The 27,037-nt window shown below is 41.2% G+C and overlaps 1 protein-coding gene across 1 annotated transcript in view; it reads left to right on the top strand.

Moving 5' to 3' along the window:
• The window catches only part of LOC138371309 (uncharacterized), a 71,748-nt gene that overhangs the window by 11,123 nt on the left and 33,588 nt on the right, over positions 1-27,037 (top strand). The window contains exon 2 of the mRNA XM_069336094.1: positions 9,113-9,182. Within this exon, the coding sequence (XP_069192195.1) occupies positions 9,177-9,182 (6 nt within the window). The 5' untranslated portion in view covers positions 9,113-9,176. The remainder of the gene's footprint in view (positions 1-9,112; positions 9,183-27,037) is intronic.

The following is a 27,037-nucleotide window of genomic DNA, read 5'->3' as shown; positions in this document are numbered from 1 at the left end:
TGCTTTAAAATTGCAATGTATCTAGTGCTACCCAATCTCCCAATCTTCATGTACCCAACCCAAACAACTTTACCATTGTGATCATTGCTGTCTTCTTATATGTGCTTTCAATTTGCTGTATGGTGCCTATTAATCTTCGTTTAAATTTCCAATCAAGCTGTCAATGCAAGCAATCAGAACTTTAATATACCAATGTGCTCTAACATTCCTACTAATCTCTCTCGTCTAACTTTTTTTCTTTCTTGCAATGAATCTGTTATTTTATCAATTCCGCTAAAATTTACCTACTTAAAATTATCTGTTAGATTAAGGACCTGCCCGAAACGCTGCGCATACTAGTGGCTTTACAAGATTGTAAATACCATGCTATGTATTCTCACAAACCCAATGTACCTTCTTGTATATAAATAACTAAATAAATAAATAAATAAATAAATTTGATGCATCACACTATTGTGATTTCTATGTGTAATAAGAGTATTGTTCAATTGAAGGGACAGCAGTTACACATACTGTACTAATGAAGCCACTATTACGAAAAGTGTTTCGGGCAAAATTAATAGTAATATAGAAATTTTTTAATTAATGTTGTGATGGGGTAAAACACTTAATACTATAAGAGAAGTAAGTTAACAAAATGAGAATGTTCAAGGAAAATAAAAAATTAATACAAAGGTGATACATAAGGATGGCAAGCATTTATTTATTTATTTATATACAAGAAGGTACATTGGGGGTTAAGAGAAAATATAGAAATGAAGTTGATTTTACATTCTTGTAAAGCCATTAGCACGCATAGAGTTTCGGGGAAGTCCTTAAACTAACAGATAATTTTAAGTAGATAATTTACAGTAAAATTGACAAAAAATGTGTACAGGTACTTTACAGCCTTACTTTACAGGTACAGAGTATAGTCAGAGTACTGGCATAGATTATTACATTACGGAGTCAGTAGTTCTAACAACAGTACAGTAGTTTATTTACATTAATTACAGAATGGAAATACAAGGTGTATTTTAGAACTGCTCCTCATGACATTTTCTCGGAACATATCAGAACATAGAGTAATATAAACATACTATAATTTAAGGTTAATGGGGCCAACACTTACAAATAACCAAGATCATAAAGGACACGAGTAAACACTTTATCAAAGAAATGCATGAAATTAAATGACATTAAATGTAGACAGTAAATGTAGAAATTATATGAGTAATACAGTGTGCCCTCGCTTGAACGAACTATATGGGGGCGTAGCCGATTCATTTCAGCGTGGAATTCATTCCATCAATCCGGCCCCAGCATCCCCCCCCCCCCCCCAAAAAAAAAAAAATTAATAATACATATGCCAGTACACATTTGCCTTTTGAAAAATTTAAATAACCAAGAATTTGAATTGCAATGAAATAAATTGATATTGCACGTTACAGTACTGTACTTACCCTACCAGTTGAGTTTTGTAGTGCAAACTTTGTTAGCCTTAATATCCTGAGAGTGCCACACATATGAATTTAAATTGTTTAAAGAACAGTAACTTTTCTAATAAATGTACATTATACACTAGAGTATGTACATAAAGTACAGACCACTAGAATCACACTACTGCAGTACACGTATATCACTTGAACTACACTTTGTACATTTAATGTCATTAGAACTGTGCTGTACTCCCAGGTAAGTTATCGCTAGTGCTGGGTGCTGGTCCAGTGGCCTGGACATCCTCAGCAGGTGAGTCCTTGCTAGTGCTGGGTGCTGGTCCAGTTGCCTGAGCATCCTCAGAAGGTGAGTCCTTGCTAGTGCTGGGTGCTGGTCCAGTTGCCTGAGCATCCTCAGAAGGTGAGTCCTTGCTAGTGCTGGGTGCTGGTCCAGTTGCCTGAGCATCCTTGGAAGGTGAGTCCTTGCTAGTGCTGGGTGCTGGTCCAGTTGCCTGGGCATCCTCAGAAGGTGAGTCCTTGCTAGTGCTGGGTGCTGGTCTAGTTGCCTGAGCATCCTCAGAAGGTGAGTCCTTGCTAGTGCTGGGTGCTGGTCCAGTTGCCTGAGCATCCTCAGAAGGTGAGTCCTTGCTAGTGCTGGGTGCTGGTCTAGTTGCCTGAGCATCCTCAGCAGGTGAGTCCTTGCTAGTGCTGGGTGCTGGTCCTGTAGGCCTACTGTGAAACCGTACCAAAAACTTTTGAATCTTAGTTTGTTTCTTTGTTATGAGCTTCATTATAATATCTTTCATGTCCTTTAGGTGCAGGTAATAATCTGTCAGTTCTTCATTATCAGTTACAGCAACCAAATCAAGCAGATCATTAACCTTTTGCAATGATGCAGCACATGAAATAGATAACACACTTTCATCTTCCTCTTCTACATCCTCATCATTATTACCAGTAACACACTGGATAATCTCATTATCAGTTAATTCACCATAACCTGGATCATCAGCATCATTATTTAACCCTGCATTCACATCAGAAAGTTGCAAATCTTTCTCACATGCATCTCTGAATGTCTCAAAAATCGCATTATCAAAGCCCTCAAAATCATAGTTATCTTCGTCTTTATTCTAACCAGGTACCGGACTCAGAATTTTATTCCATGCATTCTTTAATGTGGTGACCTTCAACTCGCTCCATTCCTTGGCCTAGTTGTAAATTGCATCTTTAATTGAATATTTCTTGAAATTTTCTAGTGTTCTACTAGCCTTCTTATCCTTATTAGGCATCTCGTCTTCCTCAGAGAGCAGAACTTCCATAATATCTGAATTCATAGCTCTTTTATAAAGCCTTTGAGAGCATAGATAACCCCTAATCCATAGGTTGTACAGTATTACAGATGTAGTGTTTGGTGGTAAAGCCATACATGTTATTTTGCCATCAGGCGATGTTAATTTAGCAATGGGGGTGAGCTGGGGCATTGTCAGTCAACAGCATTGCCTTTACCTCAGCAGGATGAATTCTACACATATTGATCTGCTGCTTTTTTACTTCTTTACAAAAGTGATTCTGGAACCAATCCTCAAAAATAATCTGTGTGAACCAGGCATTTTTTGTGTTGTAGTAGATGACAGGTAATCTGTTTAAGCAGTTTTTCAATGCTCTGAGGTTGGCAGATTTCCCAACAATTGCGCACTTTGTTCGGTGACTGCCATCTGCGTTACAGCACAATAATGCTGAAATTCTTTCCTTCTTTACCTTACAACCAGGAATACTCTTCTCAAGCCTGAACGATAATGTGTTTCTTTGAAGGCATTTCCAGTTAAAGCCTGTTTTATCTGCATTGTACATTTAAAACCAGCTTAGATTATTAGATATCATGTGCTGAAAAAGTTTATGCTTATATGCATTAGCCACTTCCAACACCTGCACTTAATGCATCGCCACAAATTTTCTTGTTAATGATGCCATACCTCTCTTTAAATCGACATACCCATTCAATGCTAGCCTTGAAATTGTCTATGTTTAACTTTACAGCAAGTCTTTCAGCTGCATTTCTAATAGAATCAACTGAAACAGCAATTCATTTCGCACGATGTTGTGTAAATCATTTAAATACATAAGAGTCCAAATCCGTATAATCAACAGGCTTCAATGTTTTCCTGTTGCCTATTGTATGAGTTTGAGCAAAGAATTTCTTAATATTATCCTTTTTTTTTATATCACAAACTGTACCTTTACCGATGTTGAATTCTTGGGCGAGTTGAGTGACAGAGTATCCACACTCTGCTTTCTCTATCAAGTCAACTTTCTGATAAATTGACAAATGTTTTCTCTTGTTTTATACCTTCAATACCATGAATGCTGCTCTGAGACATCTTGACAGATTAAATGAGTTCAAACAGTAAAAATTTTTCAAATTTATCACGAAAATCCTTCGCGTGCGAGCCCGACATTTTTACCCCAGGAAGAGGAGAAGCACATGGTGCCAGCCATCTCATCCAGGCCCAATGCGTTGACATGACCTGTGCTTATTTTATGGGCATACTTAAAATTTGATGTACATATTGACTGTTGACCAGACCACACACTAGAAATTGAAGGGACGACGACGTTTCGGTCCGTCCTGGACCATTCTCAAGTCAATCGACTTGAGAATGGTCCAGGACGGACCGAAACGTCGTCGTCCCTTCAATTTCTAGTGTGTGGTCTGGTCAACATGCTTCAGCCACGTTATTGTGACTCATCACCTGCATACATATTGACTGTTACAAATTGTTTTATTTAAAATATTATTGTTATAATTAGTGAAATATTGTTAGTTTTGAAGTTTTATGCATTTTATACAGTATAGTTCTGTATTAACCCTTAAGCTGTGCATGGCATACATATACGACAGGACCTGATGGCAAAGTTCAATTTCTCAAAATTGCTCTAATGCTTTCCAATTTTTTGTGCATACTAGCAAATCCTGCAACTTTGTCTAAATGATCACAAACGTAACTCAAAAAATAAGAAAATAAAAAATAATTACTGTATAAAATTGAATATTGAATACTTCAGATTTCGAGGTCAGCTGCAAAAATATATACTATCACCAATTGTTCATTTGGTGTTATTATGCTCTCAGAATAGTATATGATCTTCATTTTCATAGATTTAGAATATATGTTTTCAGTTTAGTTTACTGTAAAAAAAATCGTCAATGTGGCATTTGAATTATGCGTCAAATTTAGAAAAAAATTGATAACTACAAACGTTTATGGTCTGTGAAAAATCCATTCTAATAGGATTGTAGAACAGACAACTGTGCACATTATTTGTAACAATGGTGAGAATCAGTCCGGGCGGTGGTGGATGATGACAAGACCACACACTAGAATGTGAAGGGACGACAACGTTTCGGTCCGTCCTGGACCATTCTCAAGTTGATTGTGATGAGGAAGTAGAGACAGGCAATAAATAGGCACGAGAGATGAGGAGCAAAGTAAGGTGTAGTAGAGGGGCTAGTTGTAGGAACTGCAGAGGGCCTATTGGCCCATACGAGGCAGTTCCTATTATAACCACCGAAAGAGAAGGAGAAAATAATGAGAAGAGGAAAGCAAGGGAACGTAGGAGAAGACAATGAACAGAAAAAAAGAGAGAAAAAAGAAAGAAAGGAAAAAGAAAGAAAGGTAAATGGAAAGGGTAAGCTTATGTAAGGTTACGTTTGTTAGAAAGATTAGAGCATTTGAGTATATACTGTGAAAGGGAAGAGTCCACAGCAACAAAGCCAGAACTCAAGTTCATGTTGGGTACATTGTGTATTAGAGCCGATTCAACAAGATGGCGTTTGTGTAGAGTAGAGGCAGGAAAAATTATTTTGGAGGAAGACCAATCAATGGGATGATTAGAATCCCTCACATGGTAGAAGAGAGCATTGTTAGTGTCTGCAGACTTAACACTTCACTGGATATGTAGGCCTGCGGGCCGCTACAAGCAACAGCCTGGTGGATCAAACGTTCACAAGTCAAGCCTGGCCTCAGGCCGGACTTGGGGGAGTAGAAGAACTCCCAGAACCCCATCAACCAGGTATCAGTCAGAAACTGAATTTTTTGAAGCTGACTCAAAGTTTGAGATAATTGAAGTTGAAGTTATCAACAATGAATAACATAGTTCTAATTCATTAATTTACTTATATGTTTTAATAAACGTTGTTTGGCATTCGTACTCGAATATGTGAAAGTTGTAGGTCAATATGTGTTGAAATGATGTTAAGAAAAAATAACCCCCAAAAAACTAAATATAGGGAAAATTATAATGATTGAGAGGATAAAAATGTATACTTTATAAAAGTGATAAAGCCCTAATCTGGTCCCTAATCATCAAAACCGCCTAAAGAGAAAAAGAAAATAGAATTTGAAATCTGTGAAAAACTCAGTCAAAAAAAATTCAAAGTCCCAAGTTCTGCCAGTTGTGACTGATTTATTTGGTGACTAATTTCATTCTATCTTGACATAGTTAGGGATGGGTATGCACTCTCCAGGATGTAGAGGTTACAACAAAAGGAGATAATAAACAAAGGAGACAAAAAAAAATGGACATTGGTGAAAGTAACAGATATTAACATTAGGCAATGCATTTTTATGATATTTAATAAAATAGAGCATGATAACATACTTATTATTATTGGTATTATGATGTATTACTCAGCAATGCTATACAGACACCAGCTGCATATTTACTTTGTGGGCACTTCTTGCTACTATTCTTCTTCTTTGTACATTGGACAAGTGCTTGCATCTCTTTATTACTGCATTATCCCTCAGTTCCAGTTAATAGGAGCTGTTCTCCTTATCAACAAAATGTTCTCCTTTTTAAAAAAAATTGTCTAAAATACATTTCTGAACATAATGGGATGAAACTTTCATGACACTTAAGCCAATAAGTTGGAGATTTGTTTAACATTTAATATTAATTTTCACATAATTCAAATATTTTTTTCCTAGCCCCAGCTTTTACAGCCCAGGCTGTAGCAGCTTTAGGGTTAATGCACGTGGTTTGTATTACGTAGGCTGTTAGAGAGGGAGGGGAGGCAGCCGAGAACCCGCCCATACCCCCTTCCCCTTTCCTGCCCACCCTCCTTACTCCTGCCCACCCTCCTTATTCCTGCCCACCCTCCTTACTCCTGCCCACCCTCCATACTCCTGTCCACCCTCCTTACTCCTGCCCACCCTCCTTACTCCTGCCCACCTCCTTACTCCTGCCCACCCTCCTTACTCCTGCCCACCCTCCTTATTCCTGCCCACCCTCCTTACTCCTGCCCATCCTCCTTACTCCTGGCCACCCTCCTTACTCCTGCCCACCCTCCTTACTCCTGCCCACCCTCCTTATTCCTGCCCACCCTCCTTACTCCTGCCCATCCTCCTTATTCCTGCCCACCCTCCTTACTCCTGCCCACCCTCCTTACTCCTGCCCACCCTCCTTACTCCTTCCCATCCTCCTTACTCCTGCCCATCCTCCTTACTCCTGCCCACCCTCCTTACTCCTGGCCACCCTCCTTACTCCTGCCCACCCTCCTTACTCCTGCCCACCCTCCTTACTCCTTCCCATCCTCCTTACTCCTGCCCATCCTCCTTACTCCTGCCCACCCTCCTTATTCCTGCCCACCCTCCTTACTCCTTCCCATCCTCCTTACTCCTGCCCATCCTCCTTATTCCTGCCCACTCTCCTTACTCCTGGCCACCCTCCTTACTCCTGCCCACCCTCCTTACTCCTTCCCACCCTCCTTACTCCTGCCCACCCTCCTTTCTCCTGCCCACCCTCCTTACTCCTGCCCATCCTTCTTACTCCTGCCCATCCTCCTTACTCCTGCCCACCCTCCTTACTCCTGCCCACCCTCCTTATTCCTGCCCACCCTCCTTACTCCTGCCCACCCTCCTTACTCCTACCCACCCTCCTTTCTCCTGCCCACCCTCCTTACTCCTGCCCACCCTCCTTACTCCTGCCCATCCTCCTTACTCCTGCCCATCCTCCTTACTCCTGCCCACCCTCCTTACTCCTGGCTACCCTCCTTACTCCTGCCCACCCTCCTTATTCCTGCCCACCCTCCTTACTCCTGCCCATCCTTCTTACTCCTGCCCATCCTTCTTACTCCTACCCATTCTCCTTACTCCTGCCCACCCTCCTTACTCCTGCCCACCCTTCTTATTCCTGCCCACCCTCCTTACTCCTGCCCACCCTTCTTACTCCTGCCCACCCTCCTTACTCCTGACCACCCTCCTTACTCCTGACCACCCTCCTTATTCCTGCCCACCCTCCTTATTCCTGCCCACCCTCCTTATTCCTGTCCACCCTCCTTACTCCTGCCCACCCTCCTTATTCCTGCCCACCCTCCTTACTCCTGCCCACCCTTCTTACTCCTGCCCACCCTCCTTACTCCTGCCCACCCTCCTTACTCCTGACCACCCTCCTTATTCCTGCCCACCCTCCTTACTCCTGACCACCCTCCTTATTCCTGCCCATCCTTCTTACTCCTGCCCATCCTCCTTACTCCTGACCACCCTCCTTACTCCTGCCCATCCTCCCTACTCCTGCCCACCCTCCTTACTCCTACCCACCCTCCTTACTCCTGCCCACCCTCCTTATTCCTGCCCACCCTCCTTACTCCTGCCCATCCTCCCTACTCCTGCCCACCCTCCTTACTCCTGCCCCACCCTCCTTACTCCTGCCCATCCTTCTTACTCCTGCCCATCCTTCTTACTCCTACCCATTCTCCTTACTCCTGCCCACCCTCCTTACTCCTGCCCACCCTTCTTATTCCTGCCCACCCTCCTTACTCCTGCCCACCCTTCTTACTCCTGCCCACCCTCCTTACTCCTGACCACCCTCCTTACTCCTGACCACCCTCCTTATTCCTGCCCACCCTCCTTATTCCTGCCCACCCTCCTTATTCCTGTCCACCCTCCTTACTCCTGCCCACCCTCCTTATTCCTGCCCACCCTCCTTACTCCTGCCCACCCTTCTTACTCCTGCCCACCCTCCTTACTCCTGCCCACCCTCCTTACTCCTGACCACCCTCCTTATTCCTGCCCACCCTCCTTACTCCTGACCACCCTCCTTATTCCTGCCCATCCTTCTTACTCCTGCCCATCCTCCTTACTCCTGACCACCCTCCTTACTCCTGCCCATCCTCCCTACTCCTGCCCACCCTCCTTACTCCTACCCACCCTCCTTACTCCTGCCCACCCTCCTTATTCCTGCCCACCCTCCTTACTCCTGCCCATCCTCCCTACTCCTGCCCACCCTCCTTACTCCTGCCCCACCCTCCTTACTCCTGCCCACCCTCCTTATTCCTGCCCACCCTCCTTACTCCTGCCCACCCTCCTTATTCCTGCCCACCCTCCTTACTCCTGCCCACCCTCCTTACTCCTGACCACCCTCCTTATTCCTGCCCATCCTTCTTACTCCTGCCCATCCTCCTTACTCCTGCCCATCCTCCTTACTCCTGCCCATCCTCCCTACTCCTGCCCATCCTCCTTACTCCTGCCCATCCTTACTCCTGCCCACCCTCCTTACTCCTGCCCACCCTCCTTACTTTTGCTCAAAGCACAATACCTAAAAAAAATTATTTAATTTTTCTAAATATTTACTATGTTTTGGTGGGAAAAATTTAGTCATAGAAACCTTAAATTTGTTTTATTTTGCCTTAATAGGTAATACTGCTTCCATCTCTGCTCGGCTACCAAGGACGATAGCAAACACAACTTCTGCCCATTAATGATGGTAAGGGCAATTTTATTCTTACTGTACTACCAGTGTGTGTGTTTATCATGTTGATGTCGATATCCAGTGATTGTGAGTGTATTAATCAAGATATTTTCATTAACTTGTGTATTAATGTTGGTGTTGTCATTTACCAGTGATGGCGAGTGTATTAATTATAATCATTACCCAGTGATGGTGAGTGTATTAATCATATTGGCATGACCCAGTGATGGTGAGTGTATTAACCCGTTTGTTGCTAAGGGCTATTTGTCCCTTGTCACCCACAGGCGTGTAACAAAAAAGAAAAAAAAATCTTCCTAACCTGTTAATTTGTGTTCTCTGACCACGAGAGAGAGAAAAAAATTAATCGTACTTACAAATGACATAAATGAGCCGACAATATGAGCGATGACGTCACACCCTGCATGCTTGCTCATGCAAGGTGCATCCCAGAGGCATTGCACGCAGTCCTCAAGCAGTCAGAATTGCCACAAATTTATTTTTGCTACATTATTTACAGTGTCTAGGCGTATTTTATCACAAATATTATTCACTAATTGTGTTGCATATAATATTGCTTCATGTTCAATGGTAATAAATATTGCATACATTGAGTATACACATGCACACAAAAATATTTTCCCATTATGCCAATATAATATGTATTCACATTGTTCATTATTATATTTACACACATGCATGCACTATTTACAGGTTTTTGCACTATTATTGCACATTTAGAATTCTTGGAGAGTGGTAGTTGTTGAAGCAGTTGACAGCACACAATGGGATTGCACACGCTTCACACCATGTTTGCACAAGTTTACATTTCTGATCTCTTTTATTGTTCTACAAACTAAGCAATCACATTGGTCTATTGCACACTTTCCAGCTGGTGGCAAATGTTTTAGTCTGTGTGCTTGAAAGCCCTCCGTGTGAGTGAGCCTGGGTGTAGCAGCATGCTGCAACACTGGGTTCATGATGGGTCTTTGTATGCCAGAAACATCTTTGCCAAACTTTGCTAATAACTGTGTCCCAAGTGTAAAAGCAAACGAACGGAAACTTGGTTTACGTCCAGTTTTCACCAGATACATATTATAGCTGTTCAACATGCTTATGTCAACAAGATGGAAAAACACTTTTTTCGTCCACTTCAATGTTTTCCGCACTCACTCGACACTGCCCACCATCATGTCAGATTTATCAACCAAATGCATGTTGACGTTATAGGCAAGAACACAATCTGGCTTATTGGTTCTTGCGTTACTCGGTTCACCTTGCCAATGTTCACCATTGTACTATCATGAACGGTTGTCAGCAAGTTCACTTCTCTCTTGTCTTTCCACCTAACTGAGCGTATTTGATCACTTTTTCTTAGTTGGCAGTCACCAACTTCAAGTTTATTGTCAAACACTGGCATTTCCCTTCTTCTTGGCTTTACTGTGCCAAACAATCCAGTTCTATTTTTAATCAAGAACCTAGCTTGCAAGGGACTTGTATAGCAATTATCCGTGTATAAAATGTGGCCTTTGTTCATCCATGGTGTCATCAGTGACTTTACCACACTACCCGAGAAACCATGTTGGTCGTTACCGGGAATGTCTACATCGCTAGCAGAATACAGAATCGTGTGTAACACGTATCCTGTTTCACAGTCACAAAAAACAAAGAATTTAAATCCAAATTTGTTGCGTTTGGAGGGAATATACTGCTTGAATGCAACACGTCCTCTGAAAAGCACAAGGAAATCGTCAATCACCAGCTTCTGTGCTGGTACGTAGAAATCTCTGAACTTACTAATCGCTTCATTCATATAGTGCCTGACTCTCCAAAGTCTATCATCCTCTGTCCGGTCCTCATTACTTGCAAAATGAAGGCACCTGAGGAGTATCTGAAACCTGTCTCGGGACATATATTTCCTGAAGAAAGGTGTTGGAATAGTCTGGTCTTTGCTCCAATAATCTGTGATAGCATGTTTGACACAATGTTTCATCAACATACATATTGCCAAAAATATATGCATTTCACCTACAGTAGTGTTTTTCCAATGCTGCAATCGTGAATATTCTGTTATCTCTTTTCCAGTGAGATGAGTCGCATGAAGGTTCATTTGGTGTACAATATATTCCATGAGCGGCTCATCATAAAATGCTGTAAAGTAATCCATTTCACACATGTCCTCACCATTATCAGGGAAAAGGTCTGTAATCCCAACTTCTTTATTGTCAAAGGCAGGAATTAGAGGAATAAAATCATCACCATCACTCCACACAAGTACACCTGGTGTCCTGCGAGACGCAACAGCGGCTCGACAGCGAGGAAGCATTGCACACCGTGGACCAGGAGCTAAAGTCCGTCTATGCAAAGTACGGGCGCTATGTGAACGTCAGGTGAAATCACGTGAACATGAGGGTCTTGGTTCCTCATGTGGTGCATGCGGCGGCGTTTGGCTGGGCGAGACGCTGCTGACGCGACAAATTCTCGCCCAGTATCACCACTGGTACTAGCAACAGGCATGATAACACTATGCTCTGAATCCACTTCACTAAAACCAGAAAATGAGTCACCTTCCTCTGACTCATTGCCCAAAATATCCTCGTACTCTAAATAAGCACAAGAACTGTGTGGTCGTGGGTGAATTGGAGTAGACACTGGGCGAGGAGGCACGGGTGAGCATGTAGGCCTCGCCATGGGAGGAGACTGTACTGTATCTCATATTCACTGTCTGTGCTACTATCATCGGACAATTGTCTGTAGTCCTTATCAATGTCAGGGTCATCAAAAATCACTGTCCTCACCATCAGAAAATAATTCACTAGTTATTTGCTCTTGAGTAAGTGATTGCGTGGTGCGTGCTCAGGAGGCATTTGGCCATGCGTTCGCCATGGTGACCGCTGGGTAATTGGTACCTCCCACGCATTGGTAGCATGAGCTGGATATTTTTTACAAAATGGCAACTGGTTTACTATAGCCCCTGGGCAGCGTATGGGGGCCCCCCTACCCCGCTGGCCATTCAAATCTTGTGTGGTATTCCATCACGTCATATGACATCATGCACAATTTATAGCAAGTTACTCAACACATCATATGACGTGTTGTGCAGTTTAAGGGTTAATCATGGTGTTATTACCCAGTTATGTTGAGTGTATTAACCCTCTGAAATGCAATTAGCGTATAATATTGCTCAATCAGGGGTGCGCATAACACCTTAACCACTGCACTGTGCCAAATGACAAATGCCATTCGCCAATTACTGCGCCAACTGACAAAAGTATTTTTTTATTTCTTCGTACACGGTCGAAGCGCGCTTGCGGTAGGTTGAGTACAAAATGGACTCTTAGGACCTCCAGTGAGAGGCAGCCATCTTGGAAAAAATTCCCAGAATGTCCTAGGGCTGCTGGCTGGGGCAGTACTGAGTGAGCAACAATGGGTGGCACACGCGCCTTTGGCTCCCAAACACCTGTCCAACGCGGTGTTGACTTGGGTACAAGATGGATTCCTGAGGTGTTTGCCAGATTGAAAAAAATTCCCAGCATTCCCCACGGTCATGGGTAGGCTCATATTCAAGGTAGCAACCATGTCGTATTCATCCATATCGAGCTCCCAGCCCTAGTCGGCCATGTTTTTAAGAAGGCATATTGCTTGAAGATGAGCATGCCAATGATTTTGATAACCCAAATCTGGAAAAAGACCTAACACAGGTGTCTGCTACTAGTGATATGCATAGTGAAGTGAACGCTGTGGAGAGTGTGTACAATACACAGCTCTCACAGCCTGCCATGCCGGACTAGGTCACCACCATCAGTGGAACAACACAAATGAATTTTTGTATGTTCCACTGAACATTTAGTGCCAAATGCAATTCATTTGGACCATCCGGGAATTCGTTAGAGCGGGGTCTGTTAGAGTGATGATGCACTGTATTTGAAAAGAAAAAATGCAAGAATAGAGAAGTGATTGCAAATATTATTCAGCAGATATGTAAGTAATAAAATTTATCAGATACTGCATATAAGTAATAAAATTTACCAGATATAAAAGTAAAAATAATGAACAGAAGAGTGGGAAATTAGATAATTAATCAAATTAAGATTTCTAGAGTAAACAAATTGAGATTCAAATAATTAATCAATTAGAATACAAATAATTAGCTAAGTTAAGAATTAATTTAATATTGTAATACATGAATATAATATTGTAATACATGAATATAATATGGTAATGTTACGGCCCTCTCGGGTCGCAACTGGGTTCTTTCTCTGATGTTAGTAGAGTTTGGGTATCTGGCCCCAAGCTAGTAGTGGCTTTCAAGGGGTGTGCTCCGTAACGCAAGTAAATTAAAGGGGAAGGGAGACAAAGGCAAAAACTTAATAATATAATTATAACCATCACCATAAATAATATATAAATGATCACACGGGGGAGGTATAAACACTAGAATATACAATGTGGTCTTCCTCTGAAGACGCGGAGTGTTCCACGGTGTTCAACGATGCTTAGCCCTCGGTCCTCTTGTGGCCTCACGATGAATCCTTCGATTCTCTCGAGTCTACCCTGGCCACAGGCCAGCCAAATCACAGCTCCACTGGGGGCACCGTCGTGGAGGCCGTCAACCACAAATCCAGCCTGTAGCTGGCAGGTTCCAATCAGCTCCGCAGGTTAGGCCACTCCACGACCGATACTAGGGTAGCGAGCCCTAGGCAGGAGCCTCGTGTGATCCCACAGATCACTCTCCTCACCACAACACCCCAGGGGTTAGTCTTCTCCCTAGTCAGCCCCGGGTACGACAATCCCTGGATCTGCCACCTCACAGGCAGGCTAACACAACAGTGTTCATCCGGGGGGGTGACTCACAGTTTCAGCGGCAAATACGTGGAGGTTACTCGGCTGCCTTGGGTAGACTCATCCAACTTCCATTACAGCAGTCCCCGGTCGACTCTGTAATCAGACACGTCATCAGTAATAGGGACTCTTTAGGGCACCTCACTTACATGCTTAGACACAAACGCCCACCTATCCACTCCATAGATGGCGTTGCTGTCTAAGCTCCACCTCACCAGAGGTCAGCAGCGGCTGTGTTATGAGCTGATCAGGACGGGAAACTAGCCCTTGTGGCCAGTATATCTCGTCCTCACTAGATGGCGCCGTCCATTTGGAGGGGGTTTCGGGAGCTGACCCACAGATGGCGTGGTCGTCACTGCTCCGGGCTCGGACACTGGACTCGGGTCCGTAACAGGTAATAATACAAGAAGGGCAAGGATATGTAATATAAACAGGCAAAAAAAAAAAAAAAGAGAGAGAACAAAGTTAGAATTAGACAATTAGATTAAGATTATAAATAAACAAATGGATTCAGATTCAAAATAATTAATTAAAAAGGATACATATTTAATCAAATTAAAAATTCAATAATCTCTTAATTGTAATACAGTAATATCATATGGTAATAAGACAAGTTGGATAAGGGTATGCAATAGAAACAAACACATATGGGCTGGAAACACTGATGTACTTAAAGCTTAAGAATCCATTAACAATACTGGAATATTAGACAACAAATAAGACTAGTAGCTAATATTAATGGGCAGATATATAAGTAAGAAATTAAATTATTAATTTTTAATTCACAAAGTAATGAATTAAAGATTCAGATAATTTGACAAATTAAGAGTTCAAGGTTTATAACATTTTGGGAAATTGAAGTGTTAGTATCAACAGATAAATGGGTAAGTTGCAAATATTGTAAGCTAAGAATCTGATAACTAGACGAATTAAGCATTCAAAAAATTATTACATTTTATAAAATTGAAGTCATTGCAGTAATAGTTATAAGAGGGTAAATTACATGTATTTGAAGCCAATTATATAAAAAAGAAGCATATATTAATTGATATAAAAATAAAAAAAAACTAAATTTAAATAAGGTTAGGCTAGGTAAGGCTTGGTCACTCATGTGTTAGTTTCAGCAATGACATTGGAAGTTTGCTGGCTTCCAGTTATGTTACAATCAACAAAGAAAGACAATAATTGTTGGACACTTTTTATTTCACGTCTTTTGCCTGTTCTTTCTTACCAATGATTGTTCCATTCCTGGTGTAGCACTGCTTGATAAGATTTAGGTTTTGTTTGTGAACATGATGCGGTCTGTAGAGGAGAATCAACGCTGCTTGGTAAGGCATTCATTAATATAAAGGTTAGTTTTATATTTATAGCTGATTGAATGAGATCTTACTTATCATTGGGATAAGCTAGTTTAGTGAGCTTACCTGTCTGGTGCTTTAGTGATTGTTTTTATCTATTCTGATAGATTTAAAAGTATCATTAAAGTTTATCTCTGATCTAATCAGTTGATGAGCTACACCTGAGTAGTTCTCACATTCTTGTTCTTCAGGCAGTTCAGTCGAGCTGATGATGAGCAAATCATGGAGTTTTTGTTGATCCCTGTTGTTTGGAGAACCTGAAACACTTATAAATCCATTACAGTAGAACCTCGAGTGACGACCGCCTCAAATGGCGAGCAATTTGGTTAACGAACACCTCGATTGCCGACAATTCGTCTTGTTTGGCGAGCACTCGTTTGAATAATGTCAACACCACATGGTGGGGTTGCGCTGCTTCTCGCAGATTCTCGAACGCCTCCGACGATGCAAATAAATTATTTTTCTTTGTTTAACATTATACATTAATAGCTGTTTTAGTGTTTAGTGCCTTAATTTAAACACCCCGCATAGGATAGGGGGCAGCTATAGTGCAGCCATGACCGATAGTTGACAGACACCACCTAGAAAAAAAATCCTGGCCAACATTCCTGGGTGTGAGAGCTTCAATACTGAGCGAGCCACCAAGGCTGACGCATGCGGCATGAGCTCACAGAACCACTGTTCAGCTTGTGACCACAGCATCACCTAAAAATGTCAAAATATATATGTTCATGCTATTATTTAGCAATGATAGTATTACAGAAGACCCCCCTGAATGTGATCAAACTGACCAGGATTCTGATAATAGCAGGATTGTGGTGATATTTAGCACTCTGCTCCATGGTGGGAGGAGTAATGTTGAGGGAGGGAGGGTTGTGGCGTCATCTTCTGACTGTGTGTGGCCACCTTTTATTGACTGGAATTACCACACCAGCTTAGTGGTTCACTATGGTGAACACAAATGTAGATACTTATATATAACGTGTGTATAGAGTGTAATAACAGCAATAGAAGTATGTTGGGGCCACCATTTTGGTGAGAGAGGTGCATCATCTGCAAGACATGTCTTGTTGTTTACTGGTGGCCACTATGGTCTTTGGGCACCATACCAGCTTAATTGTACAGGTATGGTGAATAAAACATGTAGATACTTATATATAATGTGTGTATATAGTGTAATAACACCACAAACAGTATTGTTGGAGGAGAAATATTAGTGCATCTGGCCTCAAACCAGTGAAGGCGGCCGCCACCAGCTGACTGTGTGAGTAGCTATGTCTTATTGTCTTTACTCATCATACATGCTTACATGTACAGTTTTGGTGAACAAAACATGTAAATACTTATATATAAAGTCTGTGTATAGTGAATAAAGGCAAAAACAGTAGCGTGAGAGGAGAATGTGGGCAAGTGCGGTGTTGTTGAGGGAGGGAGTGCCAGCGAGTGGCTGGCTGGTGTGTGGCGGTCACTCCTCGTTGCATTTTGACTCACAATACCAACTTAGTGGTTCGTTATGGTGAGTAAAACATGCAGATACCTTTATATAACCTGTGTATATTGTATAATAACAGCAAAACTATTTGTTTATTGTTTTATGAACATAATAATTGAATCACTAATATGCACACCATAATTTTGAGTATAGCGATGGTTCACACATTTTATTTTATAAATATATCACAATACACACTATTGAATAATATTACTGCAAAACAACAAAGAAAAAATCAATCAGAGACATTGAAATAATTAGGTAATAATATCTTTGTGGCAACAAAGCCTGACAGCTTGGGCAGAGCAGACCTTGTCTGGCGACTGCTCTGTCAACGCTTCTTTTTTGCCAGACTTTCCCACCCAATTGTGGCCAAAATATGCCACCTAAGATTTTTTTGTTATTTTTTCCATGACCATGGAACACAAATGAACACTTTTATAAAACAAAAGAATTTTTTTATTTATTTTTTTTGTTGAGCCTGTGGGTGTTGAAGCCATTATGACCTTTAGCGGCTCAAGGGTTAATGATGCTATTGATGCTGGGATGTTGTAAAGCATTGACTTTTTTTGTAAAAAAAATGAAAGTAATTAAAAAAAAGAACAAATGTCAAAAAGGTTCATTTATTGGTTGTCAGGTAGGCTGCTCCATGTTTCTTAAAAAAAAAAAAAAAACTTTGAAAAACTTTGAAAAAGGACAAATGCCATATAAGTTCGTTCAGCGTTTGTCGGGTAGGCTGCTCCATTATTGAGAAATAAATGAAAAATACAAAACAAATGGAACACATTTGAAACACAGAAAGAGTGTCATAATGGAGCAGCCTATCCGACAAATACTGAACGAACCTTTATGGCATTTGTCCGTTTTTCAAAGTGTTTCAACTGTTTTATTTTTTTACTTTTATTTTTTTTTATTTTAGAAACATGGAGCAGCCTACCTGCTGAACCTCGAATGAATCTTTTTTGACATTTGTTCTGTTTTTCAAAATTCTTCATTTTTTTTTTTAAGAAACATGGAGCAGCCTACCTGACAAACACCGAATGAACCTTTTGCTATACAAAAAAAGAAAAAAAAAAAAAAATTGAACAAATTTTGAGAAAGAAAAATGTCATAAAGGTTTGTTCAGTGTATGTGAGGTAGGCTGCTCTCCATTATTTATAACATCGAATATTATACTGATGTTTTTTGGTGGTAGAATGGAATATTTTTATTTACATTATTTTCAATGGGGAACTTCGTTTTGAATTACGTCAGTTTCACATGACGACCACGGTGCCAGAATGGATTAAATTCGTTATTCGAGGTTCCACTGTACTACCTACCTAACTACACATACTGTATTGCATATTAATGGGTTATAAGCCAGTCCAAACAGGGTATAAGTATGGAATACTATAACTCTCATACTGGGTGGGGTGGATATTATGAGGGACTGGTGGCTCATAACAGTTGTTGCTAACGTGTGTTGGTGAGTGTATTAATATACCTGAGTCTTGTCTCTCCTTACTCATAACCTTTGTGTACCTGAGTTTTGTCTCCCCTTATTCATAACCTTTGTGTACCTGAGTCTTGTCTGCTCTTTCTCATAACCTTTGTGTACCCGAGTCTTCTGTCTCCCCTTACTCGTAACCTTTGTGTACCTGAGTCTTGTCTGCTCTTTCTCATAACCTTTGTGTACCCGAGTCTTCTGTCTCCCCTTACTCGTAACCTTTGTGTACCTGAGTCTTGTTTGCTCTTTCTCATAACCTTTGTGTACCCGAGTCTTCTGTCTCCCCTTACTCGTAACCTTTGTGTACAAGAGTCTTGTCTCCCCTTACTCGTAACATTTGTGTTCCTGAGTCTTGTCTCCCCTTACTTGTAACATATGTGTTCCTGAGTCTTGTCTCCCCTTACTCGTAACCTTTGTGTACAAGAGTCTTGTCTCCCCTTACTCGTAACCTTTGTGTACCTGAGTCTTGTCTCCCCTTACTTGTAACATATGTGTTCCTGAGTCTTGTCTCCCCTTACTCGTAACCTTTGTGTACAAGAGTCTTGTCTCCCCTTACTCGTAACCTTTGTGTACCTGAGTCTTGTCTCCCCTTATTTGTAACATATGTGTTCCTGAGTCTTGTCTTTCTTTATTCTTAACCTTTGTATTCCTGTGTCTTGTCACTCCAGTAATGTGAGAGTATGTTAAATTGAACATTAGTAAATGTGTATGATTGTGTGTATTAAGTTTTCCCACAAATTTTTGTGAGAGTACCGTCCCAGCACTCTACGAGGACAGAGAGGGAGGAGCGAGACTTCACACGCTGCGGGTGTGTGGTGTGTGCTGGTGAGGAGTCTACCTCACTGTGTAGGGTTATTTACCTCCATTATATCTCTGTGACTGGAATACTGTCATTAATGGTGAGCGAGATGTTATTCCTTGGTAGTGTATTGTCCCATTTCCTGTGTTTTAATAAATGTAATGCATGTACTGTACTTTACCTGGTTGATACCTGGTTGATGGGGTTCTGGGAGTTCTTCTACTCCCCAAGCCCGGCCCGAGGCCAGGCTCGACTTGTGAGAGTCTGGTCCACCAGGCTGTTGCTTGGAGCGGCCCGCAGGGCCACATACCCACCACAGCCCGGCTGATCCAGAACTTCTCTTAGAAAACCATCCAGTTTTCTCTTGAAGATGTCCACGGTTGTTCCGGCAATATTTCTTATAGTCGCTGGGAGGACGTTGAACAACCACGGACCTCTGATGTTTATACACTGCTCTCTGATTGTGCCTATGGCACCTCTGCTCTTCACTGGTTCAATCTTGCATTTCCTTCCATATCGTTCACTCCAGTACGTTGTTATTTTACTGTGTAGATTTGGGACCTGACCCTCCAGTATTTTCCATGTGTATATTATTTGGTATCTCTCTCGTCTTCTTTCTAGAGAGTACATTTGAAGAGCTTTAAGATGATCCCAATAATTTAGGTGTTTTATCTCGTTTATGCGTGCCGTATATGTTCTCTGTATTCCCTCTATTACAGCAATCTCTCCTGCTCTGAAGGGGGAAGTGAGTACTGAGCAGTACTCGAGATGGGACAACACAAGTAATATAATAACCCATGGTTTAATAGACAGTGTCAGGAAGCAAAAATGGCCAGCAGGCGGGAGTGGAGGAAGTACAGAAGACAAAGGACAGAGGACAACAGGATCAGATACAACAGAGCTAGGAACGATTACATTAACATAAGACGAACATCGGAAAGGGACTATGAGAACGATATTGCAATCAAAGCGAAAAAACAACCTAAGTTACTACACAGTCATATAAGAAGAAAAATGTCGGTGAACGACCAAGTGACAAGACTAAGGAAGACAGAGGGGGCATATACTGAAAGTGACAAGGAAATCTGCGAGGCACTGAATGCCAGTTTCCATGGAGTGTTCACTACCGAGCCTGAGCAGCTCCCATTGTTGGAAGGGGTTACCATAGATGAAAGACTATCAGATATAGAGGTGACAGCAGAGGAGGTAATGAAACAGTTGACAACTCTAGATGCAACTAAAGCAGTTGGACCAGACAAAGTATCACCGTGGATACTAAAAGAAGCAGCACAGGCCCTCAGCGTGCCTCTGGCAATGATCTTTAATGAGTCACTTATGTCAAGAGAATTGCCCAGTTGCTGGAAGAAGGCAAATGTCGTGCCGATCTTCAAGAAAGGTGATAGGGAGGAGGCACTTAACTATAGACCTGTATCACTGACAAGCATCCCCTGTAAAATACTGGAAAGAATAATTAGGCTACGACTGGTTGCACACCTGGAGAACATTAGGTTTGTGAACAAACATCAACATGGGTTCTGGACAGGGAAATCGTGCCTAACAAACCTTCTGGAATTCTATGATAAAATAACGAGGATAAGACAGGACAGAGATGGTTGGGCAGACTGCATATTTCTGGACTGCCAAAAAGCCTTTGATACAGTACCGCACATGAGACTGCTGTTCAAGCTTGAGAGGCAGGCGGGGTTGGGGGGAAAGGTCCTAGCATGGATAAGGAACTACCTAACAGGAAGGAGCCAAAGAGTTACGGTAAGGGGCGAGAAGTTGGACTGGCGAACAGTAACAAGTGGAGTACCACAAGGATCGGTGCTGGGACCAATTCTATTTGTTGTATATGTTAACGACATGTTTACAGGCGTAGAGTCCTACATGTCGATGTTTGCGGATGACGCAAAGTTGATGAGAAGAGTTGTGACAGATGAGGATTGCAAGATCCTCCAAGAGGACCTGAACAGGTTGCAGAGATGGTCAGAAAAATGGCTACTGGAATTCAACACGAGCAAATGTAAAGTTATGGAAATGGGACTAGGAGATAGGAGACCAAAGAACAGTACACAATGAAGGGGAACAGCCTACCTGTGACGACGCGTGAAAGAGACCTGGGGGTGGACGTAACACCTAATCTATCTCCTGAGGCACATATAAATAGGATAACGACAGCAGCGTACTCTACACTGGCAAAAGTTAGAACATCATTCAGAAACCTAAGTAAGGAGGCATTTAGGGCGCTTTACACTGCCTACGTGAGGCCAGTCTTAGAGTATGCCGCCTCATCATGGAGTCCCCATCTGAAGAAGCATATAATGAAACTGGAAAAGGTTCAGAGGTTTGCAACGAGACTCATCCCAGAGCTACGAGGGATGGGGTATGAGGAGCGCCTGAGGGAACTGTGCCTTACGACACTAGAAAGAAGAAGGGAGAGGGGGGGACATGATAGGAACGTATAAGATACTCAGAGAGATTGACAGAGTGGACATAGACGAAATGTTCACACGGAAAAGTAACAGAACGAGGGGACATGGATGGAAGCTTGAAACTCAGATGAGTCACAGAGATGTTAGGAAGTTTTCTTTTAGCGTGAGAGTAGTGGGAAAATGGAATGCACTTCAGGAACAGGTTGTGGAAGCAAATACTATTCATAATTTTAAAACCAGGTATGATAGGGAAATGGGACAGGAGTCATTGCTGTAAACAACCGATGCTCGAAAGGCGGGATCCAAGAGTCAATGCTCGATCCTGCAGACACAACTAGGTGAGTACAAGTGACTTGAAGAGTACAACTATTGTGATGGGATCCCTGGATTTGAAAGTTCTCGTAATCCATCCGATCATTTTTCCGGCTGAAGCGATATTTGCTTTGCTATGCTCCCTAAATGTTAGATCGTCGGACATTATTATTCCCAAATCCTTGACATGCTGTTTTTCTACTATGGGAAGATTCGATTGTGTTTTGTAACCTGTATTATGTTTCAGATCCTCATTTTTGCCATACCTGAATACAGTGTACCTGAAATTTATCACTGTTAAACATCATGTTATTATCTGCTGTCCAATCGAAAACTTTGTTGACATCTGCTTGTAGTTTTTCAATGTCTTCAGCAGAGGTAATTTTTATGCTGATTTTTGTGTCATCTGCAAAGGACGACACGAAGCTGTGCCGTGTATTTTTGTCTATATCAGATATGAGAATAAGGAACAGTAGCAGTGCAAGGACTGTACCTTGAGGTACAGAGCTTTTAACATCGCTTGGACTCGATTTTATTTGATTGACTGTTACTCTTTGTGTTCTGTTCGACAGGAAATTGAGTATCCAGTGTCCTACTTTTCCAGTTATTCCCATTGACCTCATTTTGTGAGCTATCACCTCATGGTCACATTTGTCAAACGCCTTTGGAAAGTTTGTGTATACAACATCTGCATTTTGCTTTTCTTCTAGGGCTTCTGTGATTTTGTCATAGTGATTGAGTAACTGTGACAGACAGGATCTTCCCGCTCTAAATCCATGTTGTCCTGGATTGTGCTATTCATTGTTTTCCATAAAACTAGAAATTTGATTCCTAATCACTCTTTCAAACACTTTTATGTGTGATGTTAGTGCAACTGGCCTTTTTTTGCCAAGGCTTTACTTCTCCCCTTGTGCAACGGAGCTATATCTGAAGATTTAAGTGCTACTGGTATCTCCCTTGTATCCAGGCTCTTTCTCCATATTACGCTGAGTGCTCTCGCTACTGGTACTTTACAATTCTTTATGAATATTGAATTCCATGAGTCAGGCCCAGGAGCTGAGTGCATAGGCATATTGTCAATTTCTCTTTCAAAGTCTTCCGAGTTTGTGGTAATATCTGTTATATTATCTGCAGCTTGAATGTCATTCATAAAGAAGCTGTCTGGGTCATCAACTTTCATGTTGTTTATTGGTGTGCTAAACATAGCCTCATACTGGCCTCTTAGAATTTCACTAATCTCTTTGTTGTCCTCTGTGTACGTACCTTCATTTGTAATTAACGGTCCAATACTGGTTGAGGTTTTGGATTTTGATTTTGCGTATGTGAAAAAATATTTCAAATTTTTCCTTATCTCTTGTATAGCTTTCTGTTCCAATTCCATTTCCTCAGACTCATATGATCACTTCAATGTTTGTTCTATTTCTTCGATCTCCCTGCTTAGGCTTGTTTTCCTTGCTTGTGATAGTTGTGTCTGCCGAAGCATTTCGGTTATTTTTTCCTTCTCCTGTACAGTCGTCTGCGTTCTCTTTCTAGAGTGGTCCTCTTTCTGCCCCTCCTCACAGGCACGTGCTTCAAGCAGACCTTGTAAGCCTCAGCTGTCAGTTGAGCTATTCCCTGTGTGGGAGTTTTGTCGCATAAGACCGTCTTACATTGAATGGTTGCAAGGTCTACATTTATTTTTTCCCAGTCAATCCTCCTATTGTTGAAATTGAATTGATTGAATATTCCTTCTCACTTGTTGGGTCTCTTAGACCTACTACCGTTTTTTATGCTAGTTCGCACTTCAATGAGCTTATGATCTGAGTATGAAGTATCTGAGATTGTGATGTCTCTGATTAGTTCATCATTGTTTGTGAATAACAAGTCCATTAACAAGTCAATAACAAGTCTACTTTGATTGTCGAGTTCTGCCAATTCAAAAAATATGGTACCAGCCCCATGTTGTTACTCTTGTGTTTGAAGGTTTGAAGTGTTTATAAATGCACATTGGCTCTACATCCCTGTTTTAAAGTAACATATCTACACTATAAGTAAGGAAGTGCTGCTGCCCCTCCAACTTTATCAGCTGCTCCTTGAGCCCACAACATCCCAAACATGATGTAACAACCCCAGAAGGCAGCTAAGTACCCAGTGACCTAAATGTGACCGAAATATTCGTCAAAACCTAACCTACTAGCTCATCTCGACCTCATTAGTGTTGCTCCCTGGAGGAAGCTAACCTGACGTTTGCTGCTGCCATATCAACGAGTCTACCCCATCTGCTGCGTACATCTCTGCTGCTACCATGCAAAACAATTCTAAGTTCGGTAAGGCCGCAAAGAAAGATAGCACACCTATCAGGATGAACCCAACCAGCCAAGCTAGCAACAGGAATAACGCGGGTGTACCGACCCTCCGTGCGTCAACAATAACAAACCTTCCCAGCTGATTGAAGCGTCGTCACTGACTCGAGCCTTACAACAGTTATGTAACCATATGGAGCAACTTAAACGAGCTGCCTCCCCATGTTCTGACTTTAAGCGTCTCGCTGATAATCCATGGCTCAGATTATTGACTCAAATACATGATGACCAAAAGTCTATAATCCGAGAGCAGTCGGACCTGATAATGAAGCTACAGAGTGATGCTTTGGCCATGCACAAGATTAACCAAGATCTGTCTGTCAGAGTCGACCACCTCGAACAGGAATTAAGCTCTCTTCAGATCTCGGTTACTAACTTTAAACCAGCAGAAACCTCTAAGAAGCAAGAAGAGATGTTACAAAAGTTAGAGAACCATTTTAACTCCCTACAACAGCAACACACTGCAACCCAAGACGAATCAGACCAACTTAAGCTCCTTGATTTGTCATCATCTCATCACATGATTTTCCCCATGAAACTGACAGAGAAGACTGTACTGCCATCGTGATCCAGGAATTGCGTACTAAGTTGAATTATTCAATCGAAGCAAGAGACATTAAGTCAGCTTATAGAGTGGGTACCAAATCATCTGGTACAAACAACAGAAAGATACGTGTGAAGTTGGATAGCTGCTCCCGCAAGTCAGACCTTATCACTGCTGCAGTCGCTAGGAAATCCAATGTTTATGTGAACGAATGTCTTACCAGATTCAGACAAAATCTCTTATTTAAACTACGTGGAATTTGCAAAAGATCCACTGCTATTAAACATTGTTTTGTGCGCGATGGTAAAATAATAGCTAGGAAGACTGACTCTGGAAAAACTTATGTCATAACCACTGAAGCACACCTCACTTCTTTCCTGGATGACTGTAGGATATCAGCTGAATAACCAGAACATAATTTGTAGTCTCACATACAACCAAAGTGTACTTAAGCTCTGCCTTTCCTTTCCAAAGGTGTTTATTTTTATTTTTATTTTATTTTTTTTGTTTGTCATCTTTGCCTGTTTTATACTCTTAATTATTTGTTCTAAGTTAATCCCCTTGTCACTAAAATTAGGGCTTTTTATTACCCTGTTAATTAACCATTACTAAGCAAATTATCTTCAAGATCATTTTTTTTATGATTATTATTTTTCTTATTATTTTTTATTTTATATTTATATTGTCAGTCTCTACTGATTTTCTGTTTTTTATTTTATGTAACTTCTGTGTCCTTCCTGGCTATCTATTGGATCTTTATTTTACTTCTAAATTGTTACTATTTTATTGTATTTGCTTTTATTCTTGTGTTTTGCTTTATCGTGTATCGTGATCCCTCTGCATCTCTATGCACACTGATATTGATCCTGATCAAAATCTTCTGTCTCATATCTACACCAACCAGCACATTGATCATCATTATTGCAAGTATTTCACAGCACACCAGGCTAAACACAAACTTCAAAATAGCACCTGTCTATCAGTTTATAACCAAAATGTTAGATCACTTGGTAAACATTTTGACGATTTAAATGCATTGCTCACAGCACTAGGTACTAACCTATCGCTCATTATTTTAACAGAAACTTGGCTAAATAAAGACTATACCCAACTCTACAACTTAGCTGGTTATAAAGCCATTCATAACTGTAGGCCTAATAAAAAAGGTGGTGGCACAGCTATATATTACCGAGATACATTTATCTGCAACAGTGTTATTAGTGACAGAGATGACTACTGTGAATATACTTTTGCTCAGTTTACAATTAAATCCCTTAAATCCTCTTTGGCTATTGGAGCCATCTATAGATTTCCCAATACTAACATAGCTTCTTTCTCAGACAACCTAAGGAATCTTATTATAAACAACAATCTCAACAAAAACCACATCATTTTGGGAGGAGACTTTAATATTGACCTGGGTCAACAAAATTGCTCTCAAGTTGACTATTTCCTTAACAGCATGAACTCCTGTATGCTAATCCCCACAATCACCAAACCTACCCGATTCACTCAAACTTCAGCCACTACCTTGGACCACATATGGACAAACATAACAGATCCCCTTGTATCTGGTATAATCTACGACAGAACAACTGACCACTATCCTACCTTTCTCATAGCGAACATGGACATAACACCACCAAAAAGCAAGAAACTTTCATTTAGGCTACACAGTGAATCAGCTTTAGACAATCTTACAGAGGCACTTCACAATATTAACTGGGATTCTGAATTCAATAATACCCATGATATAAATTCATTAGCTAACCTCTTCCTCTCCAAAACTTTAAGCCTCTACAACCTTCATTGTCCCCTTCTTACCAAGCAAGTAACTGACAAAAGATTAAACAATCCATGGCTCACAAGTGGCATTCTCAACTCAATCAACAAGAAACATGAATATGAAAAGAAAGTTAGGATTGGCCTAGTTTCAAAGGAAGTAGCTAAAAGGTACTCATCAATGCTTACCAGTATCATAAGAAAGGCAAAACTTGCATATTATGTGAATAGATTCAATGAAGCAAAAGGCAACATGAAAAGCACTTGGAAAACTATCTCTAGTATCCTAGGAACTAAACAACACTCACATAACCAAATAAAACTCTACAAGGATGGGGATATACCGCCAACTGATTTAGAAATGGCAAATGAATTTCATAGTTTCTTTTCATCGGTTGGTGCTAATCTTGCCAGTAAAATCCCACAGACTCAGACACATATTAACACATATCTCTCAGGCAGCTATCCAAACTCTCTTCTC

The sequence above is a fragment of the Procambarus clarkii genome, chromosome 35, assembly GCF_040958095.1.
Source record: "Procambarus clarkii isolate CNS0578487 chromosome 35, FALCON_Pclarkii_2.0, whole genome shotgun sequence".
Lineage (NCBI taxonomy): Eukaryota > Metazoa > Arthropoda > Malacostraca > Decapoda > Cambaridae > Procambarus > Procambarus clarkii.
Note: the sequence above shows the minus strand (reverse complement) of the source record. Positions and strands in the feature narration are given on the sequence as shown.